The sequence below is a fragment of the Alosa sapidissima genome, chromosome 19 (genome assembly GCF_018492685.1).
Source record: "Alosa sapidissima isolate fAloSap1 chromosome 19, fAloSap1.pri, whole genome shotgun sequence".
NCBI classification, from domain to species: Eukaryota; Metazoa; Chordata; class Actinopteri; order Clupeiformes; family Clupeidae; genus Alosa; species Alosa sapidissima.
In genome coordinates this window covers 16,747,095-16,774,500 of record NC_055975.1, presented here as the reverse complement: position 1 = coordinate 16,774,500, position 27,406 = coordinate 16,747,095, and the positions used below count along the sequence as shown (strand labels likewise).

Here is a 27,406-nt window from a genome sequence, read left to right as displayed (position 1 = left end):
TCGTTTGAGCTTGGCCTAAGCAAACTGAATGAGCTGGATAATGCCTCCCTCTCTCCCTCCTTCCCTCTCTCCCTCCCTCCTCTTGCCTGAGGGCCGGAGTGGGGCCTGAAAATGGCATTTCTCCGTATTAAGACGCCTGTTTATGCCTGCTGCCCCAGCGCTCTCAAAGGGCTGCTGTGATCACAGCAATCAGGCGTGGAAATGACTTCTTCTGTAGATTATACCCTAACATTCATAGCCAGTCCATCTCTCTCTCTCTCTCTCTCTCTCTCTCTCTCTCTCTCTCTCTCTCTCTCTCTCTCTGCCTCCCGCTCTCTTTCTTGCCTGGTCTGTCCTTATCTCTCCATCTCTCTCTCTCTCTCTCTCTCTCTCTCTCTCTCATACTTGCATTCTTGTTCCCCACATCATTCACACTCATTACTACTGTGTAAACGTTGGTTCATGCGTAGCAGAAGCCTGAACATGTAAATTCTAATTTCCCTTTCAGCTACACACACACACACACACACACACACACACACACACACACACACACACACACACACACACACACACTGAACAAGAAATGCTCACTCAACACTAGTACACAGCAACATATAAGTGTACATATAAGACAAGTACTTACATACTTACAATCAACAAAGGCAATGCCATCATTTTTAAACACTGCTCATGCCCCCCCCCCCCCCCCCCCCCCCCCCAACACACACACCCGTCAGCATCTACTTTGGGTCAGGTTCTTTCGGGCCATATTAATCCCACTGGCACTTGATTCCACATAAGCTTCTACTCACCTGAGCTTCTCCCCAGGTGTCTAAGGTCTCCTCCAGCTACTGCCACACACACACACACACACACACACACACACACCTAACCAAAACACACACTACATGCAGTCAATCTTCCAAAATGACACCAATAAAGAAAAAAAACTCAATTATAATGCAGCCTCTGGCCCTGTTTCTATTGGCAACGGGTGCTGCATTTTTCTTGTGACTGTTTCGGGGATTTGGTGTCGGCTGACCCATTTCTTCCTGGCCACTAGTAGGATGTCCTGATGTGAACGGCAGATTAGCTCAGGAGTTCAACTCTATGCTATCACTTTCAGGTGGAATGCTAAGGCCAAGCTATCTCAATGGTGATCTCTTAGAATGCAAAAGCATATAAACATGCATGCACAATCTCTTCAATACACTCAAGTACAAACACAAGTACACACTCGCTCACATGCACACACACACACACACACACACACACACACACACACACACACACACACACACACACACACACACACACACACACAGGTCAATGTGAGTTCAGTTCCACTAGAAAGCTCCATAAGCCTATTTTTTCTCCTCCCAACACAATGCCGAAAGCGCCTAACAATGACTGAATACCCAGTCAAGTGAAAACGAACGTGCAGCACGAGGCAATCCGCTTTCCATTTTTCAGCTAAGGCTCTTTCACACTCAATGTTCCCGGAGGGTCATCACACACACTGCCTCCGGATCACCCCACCCCACCCCACCCCATCCAAAAACCTCTCGCAGGTCCCCCCGCCATTTACCACCCCTCTTCTCAATAGCACCATAAGCACCCCCTGCCACCCACCACCACCATCACCACCACCACCAGCAGCAACAACAATCCCTCCAACAACCGTGCCCATGAAATTCCTAAGAGGCTTCTCAGCAGGGTCATCCCCCGTCCTTTAAGTAATCCCCATTACGGCATGTGTGGGTGTATACTGATTTACTGGGTGCAGCAATCCCCCCCATCATAGTTACTAGGAGCAGATAAACACGGTGAGCGCTGTCTCCGCTGCTGATCAGATTAGCTCATCCCTACACAGAGGCTAGCTTCTGCCCAGTGAGTCAAAGCACGGCTGTCTGTTCACTGCCCCGAGAAGAGAGAGAATAAAGAGAGGTATGGAGGGAGGAAGAGAAGGAGATGTGTGTGGGGGGGGGGGGTTGCAAGTGGATGGAGTAGCATTGCAAAGAGAACTCCACATCATACCTCACACTCACACACCTGCTGTTTGTTTCTATGGAGACTGTCGGAATGAGGGTGACGACGGCACAGGCCGGGATGCAATCGGAAATGACCAATTACAAGCACTTTAGGCTGGACCGTGAAAAGGAGCAGAACAATAGGTGTTCCGCGAGAACTCACTGATTGGTCTAACGAGCAGGGCTAAAACTGTCCAAGTGACAGAGACCACGCTATACGTATGAGGGAATGGTGTAGAGGTGACAGGTTAAAGCTTGTGCAGCCCCGGTTTCTCTGAGTTAACAAAGAAGAACAAAGACTCTTCTTATACAGACTCAGTCTTACAAAGGACAATTAGACGAGGCTAAGAATGTATGTGTGTGTGTGTGTGTGTGTGTGTGTGTGTGTGTGTGTGTGTGTGTGTGTGTGAGGTAGTAAAATACCAACCACTCCTAAACACCATCTCAGAGCTAGGCTATAGGTGCAGACTACTCGTATTCATATTTGGTAGCCTAGGACACGTACACAGGTTGGTAGTAAGAGGGCTGCAACTACTTGGGTTGGCCAAAGGAAGGGCTAAACAGCTTGCAAAGTACTGTGCCATTTCTGCTATTATTGGCAGCCGCCACATATGGCGGAGACGTTGCTACTTATACCCTTAAGAACTGAGTATTGTGCCTGTTAAGTTATATATCACTTAAGTTAAGTGATATTGTGAAGGCCTGGTGCATGCTACTGGTCCATAGGTTTGCATATGTATTGTACTGCATTCTTAATATTTGTGTCCCTGTACCATTTTCTTCATGTGGACATAAATAAATGGTTAAAATGTGTGTGTGTGCGTGTGTGTGTGTGTGTGTGTTTGTGTTATGATAAGGTAGAGCCAGTGATAACACTAATTCATTTCTTAGTGGAGTATCATATGCACTAGACTAGAGGAAGTGTGTGTAAGTGTGTAAGAGAGTTTGCATTCAGCAGAGGGCAGAGATTAGGTGAACTGAGGATAAGTTCAAACCAAGATGTCTGTAAAGGTACAAGGGGGAGAGGGATGACAAGAACAGGAAGACCTTTTGACCTTGATCTTTTTTTAATTGCATTATCTTTCATTGTTGCTCTGTAGCACTTTAAGATTGCTGTAATATAAAGTGCAATACAAATAACATTTATTATTATTATTATTATTATTATTATTATTAGAGGAGTGGGGAGAGGAGGAGAGTAGAGGAGTGGCGCTGACACCACAACACCTCGCTTTGCTTCCTGCACCACACTGAGCAGACAACTCCACACTTCCTGTCTGGTGTTCACTCTGCTGAAATTCTCCGGTGATGTAAACTCACAGGCCCGTCACTAACGCTCCTGTAGGCCAGCTGGTTAGACTTGATATTGCAAAACCACCATCATCATAGATTTGTTTCCAAAGAATCCCACGTGCTGATACAGATCTCGTTTCTCACATTTCACATTTTTCTAATGCCACCCTATGGTTGCTGAGTGACATTCGAATGAGTTGACGGTCATATTCAAATTTGCAGTGGTCTCTTAATTTTGAATATGACCGTCAACTTATTCAAATGTCTCTCAGCAGCCGTAGGATGACATCAGAAAAATGTGCAGTGGTAAATGGGAAATACACATCCCATGTAACATTAAAGACCACAAACAATACCCACTTCCGTAGCTCTTCGGGCTGTATAAATCCCAGTTCATCTTTCACAATGCTAAAATATATCAACTGCGACCACAGGCAAGTATTCCAACATCCCATGTCACATAAGAGGATTCTGACCCCCGGTCAATAACCATAACCCCTCTAAGGTGTCCACCAGAAGATTTAATTTCTCTGCCCCGACCAGGATCATCCCCCACGGACAGACAAATGGGAAACATCAGGCGAGCAGCGGGCGTTTTTCGTAGCAGCTGCTTTAACCCTTAAAGGTGTAGGTTTTTGAACATTCTAAGTTCCGCAACAATTGAAGGTTCTAAAATTCTATGTTGAATTCAATGAACCCAGATATTCTTTAGAACGTTCATTTCTCAACATTCCCGTCACACCGGTGTGACGGTACTCCTTTAACCCTTAAAGGTGTAGGTTTTTGAACATTCTAAGTTCCGCAACAATTGAAGGTTCTAAAATTCTATGTTGAATTCAATGAACCCAGATATTCTTTAGAACGTTCATTTCTCAACATTCCCGTCACACCGGTGTGACGGTACTCCTTTAACCCATAAAGGTGTAGGTTTTTGAACATTCTAAGTTCCGCAACAATTGAAGGTTCTAAAATTCTATGTTGAATTCAATGAACCCAGATATTCTTTAGAATGTTCCATTTGCCAACATTCCCGTCACACCGGTGTGACGGTACTCCTTTAAGGGTTAACGGATTCCTCCAGTTTCCCATGAGCACATCGGGACTCTTCCTCTTGTGGCTTCCCTCTTTGGTGAGCCCAGGGGGAGTGACACATTTCTGCAGAAGTGACACTCTTTTTCTGCCGTGCTCTCCCTCATTAAGGAAGCACAGCCGCGGAGTGCTAGTGGAACCGGGACGTGCCGCACTTTCGCCTTGCGCAATTCCACCGAGGGTTTTACACATCATCACTTGTGCTTAGAGAACCGTGGGATTACATTTATTTATCTATTTGTGCATTCATTTATTTATTAATCAGTTTGTTATGGAGATGCTTGTAGATGGTGAGGAGGTTTTAGAACAACTTCATAAGATATATCTAAATCCATGCAAGGCAATGCAACTGGGACATCTGATGCAACGGCTGTTGTGTGTATGGGGTTGTGTGTGTGTGTGTGTGTGTGTGTGTGTGTGTGTGTGTGTGTGTGTGTGCGTGCTGTGGGCATGAATGTAATGAAACAGCTCAAATGATCTGGAAAGTCTCCCTGACAGATTTTAGTGAGATAATTCCAGGTCTGTTTATAACCATGTGCACACAGACACACAGATACACAGACACACAGATACACACACACACACACACACACACACACACACATACAACCACACACCCTCTGGTGCCCCTTCTGTCCTAGCTCCTGGTGTTGTTGTTGTTGTTGTTGTTGTTGTGTTTCAAACAGGCAGCATAAAGGCAACACCTGATGTCCCCTGATCGAAGTCCCCTGATCTTGCCTGTGGCTCTCCAGCTGGGTTGCCATGCCAACAGGGACCACTACTCTATTTATCTGCACCTGACCTTTGAAGATCAGGATGAGTTCAATCAACAAAAAAAGCGCAGGGCCAGCGAAGTAGAGGAAATGGTCCTAGTAGTAGTGGCCCAGTGATTGTGCTACATCCCCCTTTTTCACTTTTATAATCGGAGGGAAGCAAAAAGAGAATGAGAGAGAGAGAAAGAGAGAGAGACGCGCCAATGACTCAGTAGGTTGGTAGCTTCTACTTCAAATGGACAATCTAGCAGAGTACCAGCCAATGCTATTTTAGCGGCTTTGCTTCCAATGGACACTTGCAGTGCAATGCCATAAATGATCGCAATCCTCTTTACTCTCGGGCAGTTGCTGAAGCATTTGTTCAGTGGCAAGATCCCTCTTTGTGGCTTCACAATAACAGAGACGGTGAACTGCAGCTGCACTGCTAATGGCAATGATGATGGCCGTGCCATTAAAGGCTCTGAAGACAAGAGCAGCCGGATAAAGATGAGAAAGGACTGAGTGAGACGCACAGTAAATGGGCTGGGAGGAGAGGGAAATAAGAAAAGTGACTGATAAGAGGGAGACAGTGAGAGAGAGAGAGAGAGTGAGAGGGGGAGAGCAAGAGAGAGAAGGACAGCAAGAGGGAGAGAGAGGGAGAGAAAGAGAGAGGGAGAGAGAAAGTCTTCTGCCTGTCAGAGTTAACCTTTGAACCTCCCTCTTGAGCATGTCTCTAACTGGGCTTGGTGGCCATGAGGGCACTAAGCCGCAGTCAGTCAGCAGCTACCCTCCCGCCACGGCTCACCGCCCACGAGATATGAGCTCTGTACGACGGGCACCGAGAGGAGAGGAGAGGAGAGAGAGTAAAAACGAGGGAGGGAGAGAATGAGAGAGAGAGAGAAATAGAAAGGAATAGGAAGTGAGTGGAACCCCTCCATGCAGACTTTTGAAAATACAAAAGAAAGAAAAACAAAAATGCCCTCATCCTCTGCAGCCTCCGTGTGTAGGGTGGATCACTTCATCTGCATGTGCTCAAGTCACAGACTGTCTCGGAGCTCAACAAGTCCCAGACTATCAGCTTCAAACCAACAGTGGTGTGCTGACAGGTAGAAAAAATCTGGCCACTAAGTGTTAGCATAGTGGCCTGTTGACAGGTGAAAAATCTGGCAACCTAGCATTTGTATAGTGGTATGTGGGTATGTGAACACATCTGGCAACCCAGAGTTCATATTGCCGCATGTTGCTGTGGGGAACACCTGCTACCGCCCTTGAGGTGAGGTGCAACAGCGCAGTGCTGGGCAGACACAGACACAGACCTGGCATGCCTGGCCCCTGCCCTGGACATCATGAGTCAGCATCGGTCAGTGCAATCCAATCAGGCCAATCCGGCAACAGCCTTCCACACAATCCTCTTAGCTTCCCAAATCCCCACTACCTGGGCCCTGCACAACGCAGCCGCCAAAGCCTGGCATAGAGGTTAGACTGTCAAGACCGACCACAGACACACACACACACACACACACACACACACACACACACACACACACACACACACACACACACACACACACACACACATATACTTGATCAGAGACTTAGTTATGCTTATGATGCAAAGGCATACACATGCACACACGCGCACACGCACGCGCACACACATACGAACAAAGAGCCTTAAACAGTCAGAGGAAGGGGCTGAACCTACATGTAAACACTAACTCTAGATAATACATGGAAAGCTCATTTCCTAACCAGACATACACACTAGTTCCATTACAAATATGCCAGCAAGGAGCAGAGTGAGAGTTGGAAAAAGAGAGAGGGAGATGGATAGAAATAGAATGAGAGAAAGAGGGAGGTAACGAGGGAAAAAGCCCTGGGGTGGTCATGTGTTGCACAAAATAATGCAGACATGGTAGGGTCCCACGTGTGAAATATGGGGAGAGGAAAAGCTCTCTGTTGAGAGCACTGTTTGCTGTACGCTCCATCCTTCTCCCCGCTATCTCTTTATGTGTCCCTCTCTTCTCTCTCTCTCTCTCTCTCTCTCTCTCTCTCTCTCTCTCTCTCTCTCTCTCTCCAGAGAGAGGTAGATGGAAGAGGGGGATAGCAGTCCCTGAGAAGCTGGTTGCAGCGCCACAAGGCAGAGGAAGCCACTGAGCATGCAGGAAAACAGCAGATGGGTCAGCGCTTCATACACACCCACCCACACACACACACACACACACACACTTTCCTTCTTGGCCACTCTCTATCAGAAACACACACACACCAACTCACTCATCCACTGTCCTTGTCTCACTCCCTCACACACACTAACAGATCCACTCAGGACACACACACACACCCACACCCTCAGGGAAGAGAGAGATAGACAGAAAGAAAGAAAGCAAAAAAGTAGAGGGAGGTACAACGACAACAAAAGCATTCTTGGCAATCCCTCTGTCTCCCTCTTTTTTTCCTCTCTATCCCCATCTTCTTTTTGCCCTCCATTTTTCCTCCTGCTTGGCCAGTCTTTTTTCCTCTTTCAGTGGAGTTCATTGAGTAATGCTTTAGTGGTTCAGGGAGCAGCATGGGGTGGTAGAGGCTTGGCTTTTAGCTAATCCCACAAACACACACACATCACATACACACACACACACACACACACACACACACAAATTCTCACATGCACTCACACACAGACAAACACACACACAATCACACATGCAAACAGCAGGCAGCAGCAGCGACAGCGCATTCCTCACTGCCTGGGGTCATCTCCTCTGGTTGGTATGGCAACGGCGGGGTCAACAGGATATGTGAGGGACAGGGGACTCCTGCTGCATGGGCCTCTCCAGGAGCATCTCAACAACAGGACAGAGGTCCTGGCCTGATACGGCCAAGATTATCTCCTCTTTATCTGACCACATGTGGGATTTCCTGGGATGTTTTGCTGGCCTCTCTCTCTCTATCTCTCTCTCTCTCTCTCTTTATGTTCGCTCTCACACATATGACATGGTAGCAATACTCTCTCTGTGTGTTTTGTCACTCAAAGTGCAACAGACAGCAACTAACTGTATATTTCCTACACTGTAAGGGTCGTATGACACATAGTGGTGTGTGTGTGTGTGTGTGTGTGTGTGTGCGTGTGTGTGTGTGTGTGTGTGTGCGTGCGTGCGTGCGTATGTGTGTCTATTCCACCGTCCTCGATATATACAATTCAAAGGCCCAACAATGAAAGTCACTTGGTCCCTGTCAGTGGAAGGGCAGCACATTCAGCTGGGCTCTTTCTTTCTTGTGCACGCTGAGATCAGCGCCTCACTGAGAAGCTGTCCCTACTTAACCCCCTCATGTCAGTCATCCACTCACTCTCTTGGGTGGGGGAGGGGCGTGTGTTTGAATGTGCCAGTATTTGTGTTAGTGAGTGTGTGTGTGTGTGCGTGTGTGTGTGTTTGTGTGTGTGTGTGTGTGTGTGTGTGTGTGTGTGTGAGTGGTAGAGGAGTCTCTCTCCCTCCCATTCTTTCTTTATATCTCTCTCTCTATCTTTCTCTTTGAGTCTCTCCACATTCCTGCATTGACAGGTCACATGAGTCCACTCTGTGGCGTGTGCGGTGGGCTGGTGTTGAGGAGGCGGCTGTAGCTGTAGCTGTAGCTGTAGCTGTAGCCTGGCACAGTCCCAGGGTAAAACTTGCAACCCTGAAGGCCTCCCCGCTGAGAACCACCAAGCCGCTCACATTCAAGACAGGCCACTCACTCGCGCATGCCATTTACATCTGATTAGCGGTGCCAAGAAGGCAAGGACTGAAGGAACAATGTGTGTGTGTGTGTGTGTGTGTGTGTGTGTGTGTGTGTGAAGGGGCTGGGGGTGATCTGGGGTTTCCAGATGGTCCCAGGCCTGACCTCTGACTCCTTGCATCACCCTGTTCTCTGTCTACTCCAGCAGCACTCCACAGTGCAGTACAATATTTATAACTGATCAAAAATGGAATGGTAAGAGTACAACAAGCGGCATGCAGCAATGATGGGGGCCAAGCACCAGGGGCGAGCCATTGTGGCCTGAAGGAACTTGTGTTCTTTCTGAAGGATATCATTACAGCGGTAACATTTTTCTTTGAATATGACTGTGACCTAGGGCTGTGCGATTCTGGATAAAATGAGAATCACAATTTTCTTGCTTAAAATTGAAATGATGATTATCTCGTGGCCGTGCAAATAATAGGGATGCATGATTGTAAAATTCTGGGCCTATATTTATGCTTAAAATAACAATTTGGTCAATAACTGTGATTGTGATTGCTGATATTATGCAAATTTGATTTAAGTGTCATAAACATTTATTTTTTTATTTTTCAATTAAACTCATGGATGATATTGTGTCTCAGGGCTCTTTGGATCATTGAAATCAATTTCAGACACCTGTGATAATTAGTTTGCCAGGTGAGCCCAATCAAAGGAAAACTACTTAAGAAGGATTTTCTATATTATTAAGCCATAGGTTTCAAGCAATATGGGAAAGAAAAAGGATCTCTCTGCTGCTGAAAAGCGTGAAAGTGTGCACTACCTTGGACAAGGTATGAAAACATTGGATATTTCCTGAAAACGTATGTGTGATCATCGTACTGTGAAGAAATTTGTCGCTGATTCAAAGCACAGGCGGGTTCGTGCAGACAAAGGCATAATAAGGAAGGTTTCTGCCAGACAAATTCATAGGATTAAGAGAGCAGCTGCTAAAATCGGTCGGTGAATGGCCACCATGTCCCAACAAGGCTGAGACGTCAGCAAGGAGGTGGCGGAGTCATGTTTTGGGCCGGAATCATGGGGAGAGAGCTGGTAGGCCCATTTAGGGTCACTGACGGAGTGAAAATGACCTCGGCAAAGTTTGTAGAGTTTCTGACTGACTTTTTTTATCCGTAGTACAAAAAGAAGGACCGTGCCGTACAAAATCATCTTTATGCATGACAATCTCATGCATCTCGCATTTCATGCTGCAAAGAATACCTCTGGGTCATTGGCTGCTATGGGCATAAAAGGAGAGAAACTCATGGTGTGGCCCCCATCTTCCCCTGACCTCAACCCTACTGAGAACCTTTGGAGCATCATCAAGCAAAAGATCTATGAGGGTGGGAGGCAGTTCACATCCAAGCAGCAGCTCTGGGAGGCTATTCTGACATTCTGGCAGCTCTGGGAGGCTATTCTGCAAAGACATTAAAGCAAAAACTCTCCAAGAACTCACAAGTTCAATGGATGCAAGAATTGTGAAGGTGATATCAATGAAGGGGTCCTATGTTCACATGTAACTTGGCCTGTTAAGATGTTTTTAATTGAAATAACTTTTGATTTAATTTAATCTCCTAATGCTGCAAATTCAACAATTGACCATTTTTAGTTATTTACAACCTATAAAATGTCTTAAAACTCTGTTGTGCATAATTTTGAATTTGGAAAATTTGGAATAATTTGAGTTTGAAAAAAATACTGTTATCATTTAGCCTGACGTTGTCATACTCAAATTCTAGTCAGAATACGAGTCTGATACTGCTCCATTGGGACGTAATTATGGGGCGTGTTTCAACTGATACGGGAATAGACAATTGGATAGACCTAACCAATCAGAGCAACGAAATAGTTATTGTGCCGTCAATATCTCCTACAACACTCATTAGTGAAATCTAAGAGATACGTAGTAGGTTATGCTATTAGGAAAAAACTGATGCCTACATCCCCTCCGTTTTTGAAAATAAGTCTGTTGAACCCTGATATGCTACAAACATGTTATAAACAGCTGGGAAAGGCTGTCACGAATCCCTCAAACAGGTGGTCAATCAGAGTTTTCAAACGAACGAGGGGAACAACATGTCACAATGCAACACACTGTTTCCCCTTGATGAAAGTGAAACCAAAAAAATAATTTGCATAATAATTTGGAACACAGTGTAAATGCAGCAGAATTATGTCAAATGAGGCAGAAATTTGGTCATTCTAAAATTGGATCACATAGAGGTGTGAATCAAGATTGCGACCATAACTTTCATGATGGGAAATATTTTGACATTCAAGAGAGCATAATATGGGCCTTAGTTACTGCCTCCACCATGCTATGGGGCAGAGAATAAGAGGTCTGAAAAAAATTACCATCTACTAGGCCTACAATTCATTTTTTGTGAAGATGATATTACAGTGTAATACACTGCATTTTGGGCTTTGTACGTTGAATTGAGAGTTAGATTGATTATCTGTGTACTACATATTGCTACTACTTTGTAACTTTTCTATCAACCTCCTGACAAATAATCTATTGCACAAACAGACCTATCTTTGTCTATCTTTGCTACCACAGAAACTATAGCAAACTCCATTTACACTCACATGCCTTACATTTCACATGTACAGCATGCAGCAACCCTTGCAGCAGAAATCCCATGAGATGGCGATGATTAGGTAAAGGTTTGAATCATGGAGGTGAAAAGAGAGTGTGAGAAAGAGAGTGAAAGAGAAAGAGAAAGAGATTAAGACATGGCGGTTGAAAAAGCAAACCGCAATACACAAAAAGTCGGGAGACAGTAGAGACAGTGAGAAAAGTACAGTGGAAGAGGGACCAATAGGGACAAAAAGGGACAAATAGGGAAAGAGTGCAGTAGAAGAGAGAGAGAGAGATGGACAGATAGGGAGATAGAGAAAGAGAGAGAGGGAAGGAGATAGAGAAGGCGTTCATCATGGGGAGAGCTTGCTGCGCTGCCATTAGGCCTCCTGCCAGAGATCCAGTCAGTGCGCTTAGCCTTCCCCTCCATCTCTACTCACTCCATCATCCATCAATCCTTCCATCCCTCTCTCCCTCTCTCTTCCTCCTTCTCTGCCTCCCTCCAGACCTACCCTCCCTCCTAGCCTTCATCACCGCCACCCTACCCAACATGGCATGAACGAAGTCACCTGTTGGAATGACTCTCCATCTGTTTTTGAGGGAAAATACAAAACTGCATTGCCCACACTGATGTTAACCTCAATCTGCAACTCTGTCCCCACCCACTGACCAAATCACCATGGCAACTCGCCTAAAGCAATCATCATCTGATACTGGTGAAGGAGAGGAGCGCAAATGGAAAAGAAACACAAATTTCTGTGTGTGTGTGTGTGTGTGTGTGTGTGTGTGTGTGTGTGTGTGTGTGTGTGTGTGTGTGTCTGCATTGGTGGGTGGGAGTCTTGTGAAAAAATTGGGAAAAAATTGCTTCTACGAGAGAAAAGAAATCTCTTTCTTTGATTTCACTGTGTGCATATGTTTGTGTTTGTTTGTGTGTGTGTGTGTGTGTGTGTGTGTGTGTATGTGTGACTGTGAAAGCGCATGAATAACCATTTTCAGACATAACCTCCGGAATATATGCGGAGGTTTGTCAAACGGAGGTCCGACCTTTCGGGTATGTATGTATGCGTGTGTGTGTGTGTGTGTGTGTGTCTGTGTGTGTGTGTGCGTGTGTCTGTGTGTGTGTTATCCATGATGTCATGGTGCATGGTACAGCAGGAACAAGGAAAACAATTATTTTTCCATCAAGAGTGTGACTCATTCCAGTGAGCAAGAAATAAATGTCTGAATAACTAATTAGGTGAATTTAACAACATCCTTTAACCACATGGCCATATCTCCACAATTAGTACTGTTCAAAAAAACATCATTGAATCATGTACAATCTCTGATAGCCTAGCTGAGACTACCAATTTAACATTTCTCTTTGGACACACAAATCTTTACCTGGAAGAAGTACTATAAGAGATCAGTTAAAGGCCTACTTCTAAAGAAGTTCCACAAGTTAGCTCAGGGCAGGGCAACAATTACAGTGACATGTGGTCTGACTAATGGTTAACAAATACCAAAGCCTGTCTGATAAACTGCCTTCACACCCATAACACAGGTGTGATTCTATCATGATAATGAACAGTGTTCCAGCATACAGCTGCGCAACAGTGCACAATATGGGTGATACTATCCCCATACATTTTATGTGCACTTATGAAAGCCTACAAACTGACATCACACCTGGCCTGGTTATTAGTAGAGCGGGCAGTGTATTAGAATACAGGTCTACACGTATGCATTGTTTCGCCAGGAAACAGTGACACATTTTGGATTGCTAACCTGTTTACAGGTTTTAGTGATGTTTTAGAAATAGTTGGATAATAAGTGTAAATCTAACAAGGTAGAAATATAGTTGTGGGAGAAAAAAAAGCCACGGAGGCAAAAGCTAAAACATTATATCTCTGCAATAGGGCTAAAATAAAAAAAAAACATCGTTTAATTGCACATGCCCCATGTGTTTAATTTGCGGCCCAGAGCGCCGATGCGGCCATTGCCCGCACATTTGTGAGACTAGATGAAGGGACAGAAATGTATGCCGACAAAGGAGTTCATGAAATATGGCTGCGCTTTGAGACGTCAATACTCACTGCAAAAAGTAGGCTAGCATCTCCGTCATCTCTGCAATAATAACAAGTAACTTATTATTAAAGAGAGTGTGTGGATAGGGACCACTGATGAAGGAGGTACTTAATAAACAAATTAGAACAGCTCGGTGCACCCTACAGAATTTGATGTAGTTGTCCAATTATTCTGAGGCCACCGCCACTACTGCTCAGGAATGGTGAAACATGACAGCATGGAGAATATAACTGAAGAGAACCATAAAGAGACAAAATAGCTTGGTTTCAACTCATATGGCTACTCAACGCAGAACCTCTTACAGCATCCGAGAGAGATGAAATTCAGTAGCAGTATGAGATGAAATTCAGTAGCAGTGTGGGACCGTTAACCACTCAGGCCCTCGCGAGTGAGCAGCCACGATTAGGCCACACTGTGATTGTTTTCAGGTTATCAGTGGACCCCATTCGTCACCATGTCTCGAGAATCGATTCAATGTAATCTAATGTGTTTTCATAGGCCAGAAATGGACTTCGGAAAATATGTCCCTAGTGTGCAAACTCCATGTGATATTCACCGTTACTTGTAGCAGATCAGATCACTGATATAGCCTATCTAATCATACTGTGCTGTTTAAACAACTGTTTACATTCCAGAGAATAATATGCATAAAACGCAGAATGCATCTTATTTGTTGGTTACCTCCTAACACTTGACTCGTGACCTCAAGTGGCAGTAGCTTAACCAGCAGCAGCGCTGTCTGCAATAAAGCCTTCACAACGCGATACAGAATCACAGCTTAGGCTACTCCTCCGTCATCAGGTCATATTAAAAACATAAGCCTCAAGCCCTGGCTGGATGCAAAAGACGGTGCCAATCCATGCAGTATTTGTTGGAAGAGCAAAATTCGACCTACTTCAGTAGTCTCAACATAGTGTTTTTGGTCCCTGATTTGGGCTGTTGACCAGTCTCATAGGCTACAGCGGTCTGACTGACCTGCTGCTCACTGTATCGCTAGACTATAAGATAGGATGCCCTGACTATTTGTATGTAAACAGTGGATATCCACTTCAGTCACGTCAGCTGAATGCGTTTTCTCGTTCTTGTTCACCAGGAATCATTCACAGAGAAAAAGTAGCCATCGGATGGAGAAGTAGAGTAGCCTATAGCCTCCATTCTCTATAGCCACATTCTTTTGCGTCTGCTTTAACAGTTGACATACACGGCGATAATGCACGGTTCAATCATGTGTGCATTCAATCTCAGCTCTTTTTACAGCCCGTGTCTGAACGGGAGACAACATAATTTATAACGGAACTGCCGCTAGATCGCTGAGCCCTGTCCGCTATTCAGTCTCGTCTAGCAGTCCACATAGCTAGCAACAGGCCAGGATGGAGAGGGCTTGCAAATGGAAAAACAACGTCCCCGACATTGTCTCGGACAACCGAGTAAGAAAATCCACTTACCTGTTTTTTGGCACAAAAAATCCGGTGATCCAGAGGGTATGTCTTCGGGGCAAGAGAGATGCTTAAGAGGTTGAGATCTGTCGAAGCGCAAGGCGGAAACAGGAACTGTGGATACCACTGTCTGAATACTCTCTGCTGCTTGGCTTTGGAGTAGGCTCGGGGCTGACACAGGGGCTGCATTGCGCATGCTTGTGTCAGATCGCGGTGATACAAACGTTTCGCTAGAACAGTAAAAGGCAGTGACAAGCAGATCTCACAGCATCGTTGTACAAGTGATTGAACAGACATTCATTCTGCAGTTTACCGATGATAACGCCAGCATATGTAGTCACAATCACTCATACAAATCCATCTAATTTCACATTATTAACTATTCTAATATTTTAGCACCAGAGTCAGGAGATGCTTAATTATTGATCTTTGTTTGTCCTCAGCATTTCCTGATCACTCACAAGTTTTTAATGTAAGGAAACGCCATCTCTCTCTCTCTCTCTCTCTCTCTCTCTCTCTCTCTCCATCTATCTAAGAAAGAAAAAGGGTAAGTGAGAATAGGCCTTTAAATTGCGACACTGAACAAGTTTTGAAACTGCAACACCCATGTTAAATTAGCCTAATTATCAAAACACACTGTTTACCATTACACATTTTTGATTTATTTGATTTTGATTTGATTTGATTTTGGTTTGATATTTTTTTCATTTCAAACTGGCTATTAAATGCACAGGACACCGCAGGAGCAATCACCGCTCTATTGCTTCCACCCAGTGGCGTGCCGATAGCAGCGCAACATGTGCTACATCTCGCGTCTATCTGGGGCGAATTACCCCACTCTCATGAGCTGGGAAAATGCATAGCCTAATGTGTGATAAGGTAGATGATAAAATATCTGTCTCGTGTGTAGGCTAATTTTATCGCCAGAATAATAGGACCTGAAGTGTGTAGGCTATTAACTTTAATGTTAACTTTAGGGTTATGTTGGAATAATAGCCTAGGCCTACCCTATTACTTTCAACTGGTTTTAAGATTTCAGCATAGCCCAGGGCTCTACGATTAAGCTATATTTGATCAAAACGTTCATGCCAGTCTTGCCAATTCTTTTATTACCATAAGATTACAACCATAGACTGTGGTTACAACCATAGACTGTTATAGACTCTAGCGGCCTGCTACTTTGTTGCAACCTCAGCTTGATGTAGCAAGCACAGTGACACAAAAACACAAGTTCTGTGCGGTTGTCATCAGCGCAGGCGCAAAGTATCCATAGTTCCATAGCAACCACTAAGGAAAACATGGTGAGTAGCAAACGTCAATACACTACACGCATTTTTGGGTTTGGATCTTACTGACAATACTATTGCAAATAACAGTTTCTGAAGATACGCAGCAAATATGTATTTCCCTTTGTACATCGATATTTATAACACTGACATTTCTGATAGCAGCGAACATAGGCGTTGTCATTTATTCGCGTACAGTTAGCGTAGCGCTAAGCTAACCTGCTATGGTAAGTTAATTAATGTCAACGTTAACATTAACGTTAGCTATGTTATTCTCGAGTGACTACGTTAGCAGTAATTATGAAATGGGCATTGGAATAAGGGCTTTGCTGAGGTTGTAAGCTTCGTTACTAGAAGTATCTACCCAATGTAATGCTGGACACCGATTACGTTAAATGCATATCACAAGCAAGCAAGCCGCATATAGATCAACCAACGTATTGACATTAGCGTGCTAGGATAGCTAAGTTAGGTTCAGTCAGGTTAGTTTTTCCTTGTACGTACTACGCTAGATGCTTGTATAATGTGGAGCCTACTTCGTAATGTTTCTATAACCTACAGTGGGTCAGTCAGGTTAGTTTTTCCTTGTACGTACTAAGCTAGATGCTTGTATAATGTGGAGCCTACTTCGTAATGTTTCTATAACCTACAGTGGGTCCCTGAACAAATAGAGCTGTCTTCCTCAACGCCCTGTATGAACTCAGCTTGTTAGCCTAGTTGGTCAATCGCAAATGGAACAGTTACTGTATTAATCCAAAATAAACCAGTAAAGGTTAATCAATATAAATTAATGCTTAAGATAAATAAAACTCACTGAGGAAGACTTCCATATAAATAAGGACTACTAAATTAAGTAGTTGATCATACAGTTTCATAATGCGTTTGATATCAGGAACTGAATTTTAGTATATCCCAGTTTGTGTAAACTATTAAATATCCTGTTACAACCAGATTGTCATTGTAATGCCATTTTTGACTTTCAAGATGTTGGTATAGGCCTTGACATCTCCATTTTCTCTAGGCAAAAGCTACAACGATAAAAGAGGCATTAGTGAAATGGGTAAGTTTGTCTAATGAGTCCCATCATGTGGAAACTAAGCCTTACTTTGTTGTTTTTAGCCTGATAAATTGCATCTGAGTACCTTAGCCAATGTACAGTAGCCTATTGATTCTGCCAGAAGTTCTTTGTATCTTTCTTAGGGATTCTTATGGTTTTTAGCCAAGTACTCTTGGCTTTTCACTTAATTTTTGTAGTCCTTGCTCCTACTTTCAAGTATCTGTCTTGATTTTATGTCTGTTAGGAGGAAAAATCGGGAGAGAAAGTCGGCGAGGCAAAAGCAATCAAGCTGTATGGACAGATCCCACCCATTGAGAAAATGGATGCCTCCCTCTCCACCCTCACCAATTGCGAGTAAGTCCAGATGACTCATTCAGCTGTCAGTCATAAAAGCTGGTAACAAACAAAATATATTTGTCATGCTTTATCATGAAACAGAAACACCAATGCAATGCATGAATGTAAACATATAATTACATTGTAATACTGTAACACCTCTCTATATGTCTGAATTATTATTATTATCATCATTATTATTATTCGTGCATTTTGTGGTTTTACTAGGAGGCTATCATTGTCCACAAACTGTATTGAGAAAATCGCCAATTTGAATGGCCTCAGTGAGTATATACTTCATGTTTGTAGTGTAACTTGTATAGTCTAATGGGCGTATTATGTAAAATTGATAGTTTCTAAATTCTGCTTTTTCTCCAGAAAACCTAAAAATATTATCCTTGGGACGCAACAATATTAAAAACCTGAATGGACTGGTGAGTACCCTGACCTGGAGCAGTAACAAATAGTTTCTCTCAAGCCTCTATTTTTGAATCTCACTCAGGTGTATTACACCCTCTGCAGGAGGCTGTGGGAGATACCCTAGAGGAGCTCTGGATATCCTATAACCTCATAGAGAAGCTTAAAGGAATCCATGTTATGAAAAAGCTGCACGTTTTGTACATGTCCAACAACCTTGTGAAAGAGTGGGGTGAGCATTGACTATTATTCTAAGCTATTATGCTTTTTATATGAATTCAAGGCAGACGTTGGGGGTCATAGGATTGTCAGGGTTCCCACAGGTCATGGAATTTCTGAAATATCATTGAATTTTGGAAAGTCTATTCCAGACATGGAAAGTCAGGGAACTGTATCATTTTTTGGGGCAAAGTCATGGAATATCAGGGAATGTTTTTAAAAATGTACTTGCCAGAAATACATAAATACAAATATATTTTCAAGCAGACTTTGTGCATATCTGCTTATTAGCTTTACTGCTTGTTTGAGTAGCCCAACTATGTTTATTCAATGCCCATTTATTCATCTCACACTCTTCCACGATTCTTCCACGTGGGTGTTCTGAAATCATTGGTCAGTATATTGTACTATTCACTAATATGTGACTTGATCTGGCAAAATGAGTCACAGTGACCCACATTTTTTTTCAAAATTGTGATTATGGCATCAATTGACAGAGGACACCATGAGCAATGAACAATATCCTTGCATCGTTGTCAAGATACAGAATTTTGAATTATGGCCTCCCACCATCTTTTTCCAATTAAAAATTGAGTTTGAAGTTACAGGTTACAGGTAGGATTTGCCCGCTTGAATAATAAGCTTATTTTTTGTAACTTTACATTCCTGTCTTGACTGTGAAACTTAGGGAAATTAATTTTGAATGCCTCTTCTTTCATAAAACACCAAAAAAAGTAATGGCCTTTATCTCAAAATTAAAATGTGCGACTTGTGACTCATTTGGTCAGATTGGGTCACATATAATAAGCCATGGAAATTCAGGTTTTCTGGAAAAGTCATGGAATTTTACATTTGACTTGTAAAGTGGGAACCCTAGATTGTGAAATGCTACATTTAAATTAATCTGAAAAAAAAAAATAGAAACTTTAGCTTCTGCTTTGACCACACTTGCTCTGGTTTATTCTCCTGATAGTCCTGGTTTGAGTTTGCTGTTGTCTGATGTTAATATGTAGCTTAATGTGAGCTGTACATTATTTCAGGAGAGTTCCTCAAGTTAGCAGACCTTCCACAGCTTGTGGACCTGGTGTTCGTGGGAAATCCTCTGGAGGAGAAACACTCGCTGGAGGGAAACTGGATGGAGGAGGCCACCAAGAGACTACCCAAGCTTAAGAAGCTGGACGGTAAGGACATCTTACTGTGTTACTGAGTGGATATGTTGATGCTATGACTGAGAAATTATTTCCATACTTTAGAGCTACAGGAGTCACAGACAAGTATCTGATAATGTAACTCTCACACATGCTTATCCCAATGTCACAGGTGCACATACTTCATATTATAAATTTATTGGGAGCTGCAAAAAGATGAATGTGTAATGAAATGAAATGAAAAATGAATGTGTGTGTGTGTGTGTGAGTTTCAGGTGCTTGAGTAATGTGTGTGAATGAGGTGTTTGACAGACAAAGGGTATGAAATGGAAAGGAGAAAAGAGTTATTTCTGTTGTCTGTTTCTCTACAGGGAATCCAGTAATCAAGCAGGTGGATGAAGAGGATGGAGAGAGTTAGTGGCTTCAGATTTCCCAGTTCCTTGTTTACATTAGTTGTTTATTTAAATGGGTCCAGCACCAGCACAGTTGTGATTAAAACATGCAATATTGACAATACAATCAATTTTTATACTGTGGATGTTAGTTACTTGAGGAGCATCGGCATTATTTCTATGTTATGTCTGGAGGTTTTAATGGCGTCTTAAAAATGTCACTGCATTTGTACGGTTCTTCCTTGGACAACCTGGTCCCATTTTAATAAGCAAAGAAAACAACCATTCCCATGTGACATAAAGATGTGCGACTCTGGAATTTTTAAAGGGGTGAACTAGCTGTCGGTGTGGAGTTTGCAGAATGCATGACAATTAGTGGGAGAGGCAAGCTCTCTGTCACCCTTTGGTCCTGTCAGACTAGCAAATCCAAATGCTAAGCCCATCCATTCCAGGCTGCAGCCGTCCATTTTTCACACAGTGGCATAATGGTGCTTCAGGCTTACACGCGGTTTGTAGCAACATGAGCTATGTAGGCACACACCCAGGGTGAGAAATGCTCCCACTGATGCACAGAAACTGCAGAGCCGAATATGTTAGTTACTCCAATCCGTGACACTGTTTTAGACAACGGCACATACTGACATACGGACAGGGAATGCATGACGCCAAAGGGTAATATGTACAGTATGCTTACGAATACATTTTTTTTTTTACTCTGCGTGTACGCACTGCGATGATCTGACTAATATTGTTGTAACAGCACAAAAAGTATGATTACACTTTCAAAGTACTTTTCCCTAGCATGAATAGGAACCACCGCACACAAAAGGGAAATTAAAATACATGAAGAATTTGTGTATCTTGTATGTTGAGATAATACATGAATGTTTTGTAGGATTTTTTTTTTTTTTTTTACTTTTGTTTTAAATTATTAGGCATGTTTCTACAAATGAATATACTGAGATGTTTTATAATATTACTGAAATTATAACATTGTGTTAATTTCATTAAAGAATACTGAAATTGTATTTTGTCAGAGTTTTCCCCGCACATTTTGTTTTGTACTAGCCTTTGATTGGTTACTTGTCTTTGTATAGATTTGGCACAACAACGTTGACTTGCAGATGATTTGGAGATAAAACTGTTGAACTCATCCAGTTTGTTGGGACCACAGTGACAGTGTCAGTGACAGCATAGGATGATAGCCTGACAATTGCATATCTGTTTTACAGGAAATTGTGATATGTTGTGTTAAGCTAGATACGTCTCTGCTTACTCATATTAACAGTTGAACTGGTGTAAACAGAAATACTTCTATAATGTCAATAATCAGCATCCAACCATCCATGGCATCAGGAGAACCAAAAAGGTTCTTGTTAGGATATAATTTAGGTCATTCTAAAATTTGCTCCATGATAAGAAAGGAAATGCAAGATAAACAGCAAGCATCCCAAGGAGGGAAGCATACTCTGAAGAGTCTATTCAATGGCACCGACAAAGTCAATGGCCAGAAAAGACGCTATGATTATGAATAGACGGAGCGCCGCCTACCAGACCATAGACAGTAAAAGAAAGTACCAGACCAGAGCCCGTTTACGGAGAGCCGGATCACTCCCTATTAACTCCATTGTACCTGCAATCTGTTGCAGTTCCGCTAGGGGCGATCACGAATAAGTGCAAAAACAATGGGGGTCTATGGAGCTAGACGGCTAAATGTGTCTCTTTCACCTGGTTGTAGTAGTTGAGAAATCAAAGATTTGATTGTGGTTTCTGCAAGCTCAATATGGATTATAGGTCAAAAGTTGAATGAACGAGTAGTCACGTCCTTTCGATTTCTTACAGATTGGGTTGTTGCCCACAACACACTAGCTTTCTGCTGATGAATGCCGTCACTGAAACATTTGAAAGGCTTTTTAGAACAAATAAGTGACTCAAAAAATATAATACTCAGCGGTTTGTATTTTTACTGCCCCCTCTTTCGACTGCAACATTCGAATTTCTGGGCAAAAAATTATATCCCGAGAAAAGTGGATTTGAAGGAAACAGCTCCATACCCAGATAGCAAAATTTGACCGGCCCACCTCTGGCCCACTACCTTGCCTCAGGGTTTTGTGAGTGTTGGCCCAGTTCTGGCTGGGCCTCCGGCCCAACAATGGCCCAATTACTGATAACTGACACAAAGAATTTCCTCTGGCCCAGATGTGGCCCACACACTGCAAAATGACTCTCATTGTTTCTGTTGGCCCAGGTCTGGCCCACACACTGTAAAATGACTCTTATTGGAACTGTTGGCCCAGGTGTGGCCCACACACTGTGAAATGACTCTTATTGTTTCTGTTGGCCCAGGTGTGGCCCACACACTGTGAAATGACTGTCATGCATTCTGTTGGCCCAGGTCTAGCCCACACACTATATAACTGAGTGTTGGCTGAGTGTCGGCTGGGCCTCTGGGCCTGTACTGGCCCACACACTATAAAACTGATCTGACTGAGTGTTGGCTGAGTGTCGGCTGGGCCTCTGGGCCTGTACTGGCCCACGCACTATAAAACTGATCTGACTGAGTGTTGGCTGAATGTCGGCTGGGTCCCCGGGCCACATGTGGCCCATTAACTACCAAAAGTACTTGAAAATAAACACAAATCCAGAACTAGTAATTAAAAGCACAAGCTACTTTTATTAACAAGTTTGACAAACACAACCTTGCAAATAAAACAAACATTTAAAAATTATACAAGCTTTTACATATATACACTTTAGAAATTAAACAAGTTAAAATATACAATCTACTTTTATCTACAACAATCGACTTCTTTCATATACAAAAACACAAACAATTAAACATTTTAAAACTGTATAATGATTCAAAGAAATAAATGATTCTAAATTAACATTAAACATTTACAGAAATATTCTATCTCTCTCCCTCACTCACTCACTCTAAAAGAGTAATTCCATTGTCAGTAGTGGGATGTGAGTTAAGTGTTAAGTGCTTTAAATTCTGTATTTTTGTACCATGACCTACCCAGCTACATACATGCACACACACTCACTCTCAAAGTATTTTTCAATAGCAGCAACCTTTGCCACCTGCCTTCTCCTTCTGTTGCCGCTTCATTGTTGCCTCCACCAGTTTCAGCAGCACTAGCAGCCGGGGGTGTCTCCAAACTGCATTTAGGTATAAAAGAATATTATAAGATCATTATGAGGTCTAAAGCAAGATTTCAACATGTCATCTGTCAGAAGTTCTGTTTGTCCACTCAAATATACTTACAGATAGCCACCTCAGCTCTCTGTGGGGGTTGATCAAAGAGTTCTTTCCATCCATCCTTCAATTTGAGATGCATGGACAGCATGTCATTTCAAAAGAAAAGAAAAAAAATCATTAAACTATGTATCCTTTACTGTCTGACAAAATATTACTAAAGCCCAGTCTTGCCATTCTGCAGCTGTCTTGGTAACACCTCCCTGGTAGTTATTTTGGGCAACATTGACATTGTGTGATTGTTAAATGCTGATATATTACCAATGACAATCACCAAGAGCAAGACATATTTGTGAACACATACAGACCTGAAGCACTTGTGGACTTCCTTCACAAGAGCCTTGTGGGTGCTCCAGTTGGTTGGCCATGTTTTCAACAGCGCATGTTTCCTGCCCACTCCTGTTCTTTGCTGACAAAATGGATGAGGCAAACCAAAAGCATCTAAAAATGACACATCACAAAACACAGGCCTAGATGAAAGCTGATTCCTATGATTTGGCTCATCTAAACAAAAACGTATTACTTATTCTATTAAATCAATGTACAACTTACCAAGAGCTCTTCAGGTCTCCTGTTTTTCCAACACAAGAAATGGTTCACACATGTATACACGGGTAGCCTTCAGTGCAGGCAGGTCTCTGTGTGGCCTGGATTCTGAGGTGTAGGCCTACATTTAAAAAAAGTCACAGTAACGTTAGGTTAATGGAAGTATATGTGCTCAAAATGATTACATGATCATAAAACAACCCCTCAGTACAAAATACAGAACGACCTTAAAATACAGATTTTGATGAGCTTTACATGACCAGGACAGGACCCACCCTGCTACCATCTCTCTCTCTCTCTCACACACACTCTCTTAAGGCATACAGTCTCAGTCCTGCCTGCCTAGTGCCTGAAGTTGGATAGATAACGATGAAATGCCCAATTACCAATCGCTATATTCTAAGTCATGCAATACTGGTTAACTGTTAAGCTATTTCTAAAATGATTAGATCACACTTTTCTTTGAAAACCACATAATTATGCAAGTATAGCTAACGTTACAGCACTGAACGTTTTTGACCACCAACACTGACGTTAAAGGTAGCAGCTAATTAGGCCAACAAAGTAGGCTAAGAAATCATAACGTATGTTACCGCTAGCTTCGTCATCGTCAAGGGGGTTAGATTGAAACACCCATTCTTGTTATGCTACTTGTTAAACTGTGTCTGCAATAATAAGCCTACGTACATTCATAATGATTTACATGCAATAACAGGTAAAGTTGCATGTTACTTACCACAGGCAGTGTCCAAAACGAGACAGTTTCGCGCCGTCCTGCTGGTTTCAAACTGAACAGTTGCTCTGCTCGTGGCTCTTCCACATGTAATGGGCCGACAGTCACTTTACAAAATTGGGCCATGTACGTTTAGCGTCCGGCTGTCGCTAAATGTTTCATTTTTGCCGCCAACAGCCTCGATACTGATCAGTGTTCGTTTCTGAAGTATCGGGCCACACACTGTATGAAATCCGTCTGCCGAGATTGATTCGAAAACTGGCAGTAGCCCATCAAACCCCAATCGGGCCAAATAAGACACTCAGTAATCAGCCCAACTACTGCGTGTCAGTGTCGGCCCATTCAAGGGGACAGTGCCTCAGCCGACCTGAAACTCCGCCGACAGTGGCAGCACTCAGCCAGGATCGGGCCGACTGTGTTTACTGTGCTTCAGCCGACTCGGACCTCAGCCGACACTGCCAGCACTCAGCCAGAATCGGGCCGACTATGCTTGCTATCTGGGTATAGTCCAGTCATTTTAAGCCAAAATAGGGGTCAAGGTTGAACAAAATGCAACACAAGCAAACTTAACTGATTTTGAATCCTCAATATGTCCTGAGTAAGAGAAAAAAAAGCCCCGAAGAATCCCGATAGGGGAAAGTTTCGAAAAAGACCCAAATATACCCTATTCATGCACCTATTCAGTATTTTTCTCACGTGATTAGGGGGAAAAAATTAACCTTCACATATCACCATGAAAATTACTGAGTTGATTACTTACATCAAGACAAACAAAAAATGTATTATAAGTCAAACAGGGCATAATGTAATTACGTATAGTTAATTTGTATGAAAGGTCTGACCCAAAACTAAATACAACAGAATTTATTTTCACATTTTTATATTTCAATTGGTGATCTTTACACCATAAAAGACCATGACAATCCAGTTGGTGGAAATATGTTAAAATGAGGGTTGTTTTATGCATTATTCTTCAGCAAATACTGACCAAACTGTAATTAGAATGTTGTAGAATACACATTCTAAAGAATATCTGACCCCATCTAACTTTACATGGAATTTTAGAATCTTGCATTGTTGAGGAACATTCTTTTATTTTCAAAGAGTGAATTTCTTTGGCTTATTTCAGACTGGTTTGTTGCAAAATTGGTGTCTATTTTTACATTGTGGCCCTTTGAATCAATGGAAATGGTTGTTGAATCTTTAAATAGAGCCAAGTGTGTTTTTGCATGTAAGTGTTCCACAATGTGTAATCTGTACAAACACATAGTTAAGCATTATTCAGCCTAGGAAAGTGGTTTTGGTGTTTACGTAATCTGATTTAGAGGTAGGGATGTAACGATTACCGGTATAATGGTAAACCGCGATAAAAATGTTGAGGATAATAATTACCGTTTTCATTTCAAACATCATGATTATCACTGTTGATTACCGCGGTGTGGAAACCGTGTGTTTAATCCTTCCCAGCTTCATCCGAGCCTGCTTTTGACATACAGTAGGCCTGGTACAATGGAACAAAACTGGTACCCTACTGATTCTGTTGTCTAATTGATGGTTTTAACTACGATTCGGATAGACCTCTCCAGAATAAGTCCCGCCTCCGTAACTTCCGTATCCATCCAACTTCCGGGCGTCGATTGTCTATGGGAAATACCATGGCGTTTCGAAATATCATACCGGTAAAACATCTGTAGGTAGTGAAGTAGAAAAAGCTGGTGGGCAGATTGGCCTACACACTTCTGCCATCTAGTTTCCACTGGATTTTTTGATTGTCAGTGCCGTTTAAGTAGTACAGTATATTATAGACTATACTACTTAAACTGCCGCTAGGGGCGCGTCTAGATTTCTAGGCTACACACTTATACACGAAATACCGTGATAATACCGAAAACCGGTATCATTTTGGTCACTATAACCGTGAGGTTAAATTTTCATACCGTTACATCCCTATTTAGATGTCAGACTGTTCAAAGTCATAGAACAGTCAAAACTATACATATTCTAAAAGTATATGCACTGTACATGAAATATAGTATATAGTATATAATAATCAACTTATGTCCCATCTTCCTCCATACCATGCATAACACATACTCCTCTATTCTGTATAGGCGAATCAAGTGAACAGCTGATACATTTTGGCCTGCACTATTAAGGAAAACAAATGAAACACCCTAAACTATATATTTTCTGAAAGCATATACCCTCCAGAGGAGATATAACACCATTTAAGACATTTCCCATCTTCCTCCATGCCATGCACAATACATTGCCCTCTATTCTGTAAAGTCGAATCTAGTGTAAAGTGGATACATTTTGGCCTATACTGTCCAGGGAAAACAAATTAAACACCATAAACTATATATTTTCTGAAAGCATATACCCTCCAGAGGACATATAACACCATTTAAGACATTTCCCATCTTCCTCTATGCCATGCACAATACATTGCCCTCTATTCTGTAAAGGCGAATCTAGTGTAAAGTGGATACATTTTGGCCTATACTGTCCAGGGAAAACAATTTAAACACCATAAACCATATATTTTCTATAATCATATACCCTCTAGAGGAGATATAACACCATTTAAGACATTTCCCATCTTCCTCTATGCCATGCACAATACATTGCCCTCTATTCTGTAAAGGCGAATCTAGTGTAAAGTGGATACATTTTGGCCTATACTGTCCAGGGAAAACAAATTAAACACCATAAACTATATATTTTCTATACGAATATACCCTCTAGATGAGATATAATACCAGTTAAGACATCTATCTTCCTCCATGCCTTGGACAATTTGTTTGTCAAATGTTGCAATGTTTTGGGTCACTATACATTAGCTATACATAATTACATTATGCCCTGTTTGCCCATGTTAACAAACAATTTAAAAAATCTTATAATACATTTTTTGTTTGTCTTGATGTAAGTAATCAACTCAGTAATTTTCATGGTGATATGTGAAGGTTAATTTTGTTCCTCTATTTCCGTGAGAAAAATTCTGTATAGGTGCATGAATAG

At 42.4% G+C, this 27,406-nt stretch overlaps 2 protein-coding genes and 1 long non-coding RNA gene across 5 annotated transcripts in view; 1 reads left to right on the top strand and 2 right to left on the bottom strand.

Moving 5' to 3' along the window:
• The window catches only part of fut8a (fucosyltransferase 8a (alpha (1,6) fucosyltransferase)), an 83,711-nt gene extending 68,552 nt beyond the window's left edge, over window positions 1–15,159 (bottom strand). Inside the window, exon 1 of the mRNA XM_042073465.1 lies at window positions 14,996–15,159. The gene's annotated coding sequence lies outside the window, so the exon portion shown is untranslated. The remainder of the gene's footprint in view (window positions 1–14,995) is intronic.
• Window positions 15,160–16,237: 1,078 nt separating this feature from the next.
• dnal1 (dynein, axonemal, light chain 1) lies at window positions 16,238–20,869 on the top strand. Of its 2 annotated transcripts, none has more exons than XM_042073469.1 (8): window positions 16,238–16,287; window positions 17,294–17,332; window positions 17,574–17,683; window positions 17,894–17,949; window positions 18,044–18,099; window positions 18,188–18,314; window positions 19,342–19,482; window positions 19,821–20,869. In XM_042073469.1, exons 1-8 carry the CDS (start codon window positions 16,285–16,287, stop codon window positions 19,865–19,867), a joined length of 579 nt encoding a protein of 192 aa, XP_041929403.1. In that variant the 5' UTR covers window positions 16,238–16,284; the 3' UTR covers window positions 19,868–20,869. The 2 variants fall into 2 exon arrangements, with proteins under 2 accessions (XP_041929403.1, XP_041929404.1); XM_042073470.1 differs by lacking the exon at window positions 16,238–16,287 and adding an exon at window positions 16,315–16,499.
• A 1,471-nt stretch (window positions 20,870–22,340) lies between these two features.
• LOC121693791 lies at window positions 22,341–24,875 on the bottom strand. 2 transcript variants are annotated; one of them, XR_006025576.1, is made up of 5 exons: window positions 24,386–24,875; window positions 23,656–23,770; window positions 23,412–23,544; window positions 23,113–23,167; window positions 22,341–23,006 (listed from the first exon to the last, which is right to left on the bottom strand). It is a non-coding gene; the product is annotated as an uncharacterized LOC121693791 (long non-coding RNA). The 2 variants fall into 2 exon arrangements; XR_006025575.1 differs by having other exon boundaries at window positions 23,412–23,512.
• Between the last annotated feature and the right edge of the window lie 2,531 nt (window positions 24,876–27,406).

What these genes read in the sequence shown, in the direction of transcription:
- dnal1 (XM_042073469.1), top strand. An exon ending in TCCACCCTCACCAATTGCGA is followed by an intron (nt 17,684 to 17,893) that starts GTAAGTCCAGAT and finishes TGGTTTTACTAG; the next exon opens with GAGGCTATCATTGTCCACAA. An exon ending in CAACCTTGTGAAAGAGTGGG is followed by an intron (nt 18,315 to 19,341) that starts GTGAGCATTGAC and finishes ACATTATTTCAG; the next exon opens with GAGAGTTCCTCAAGTTAGCA.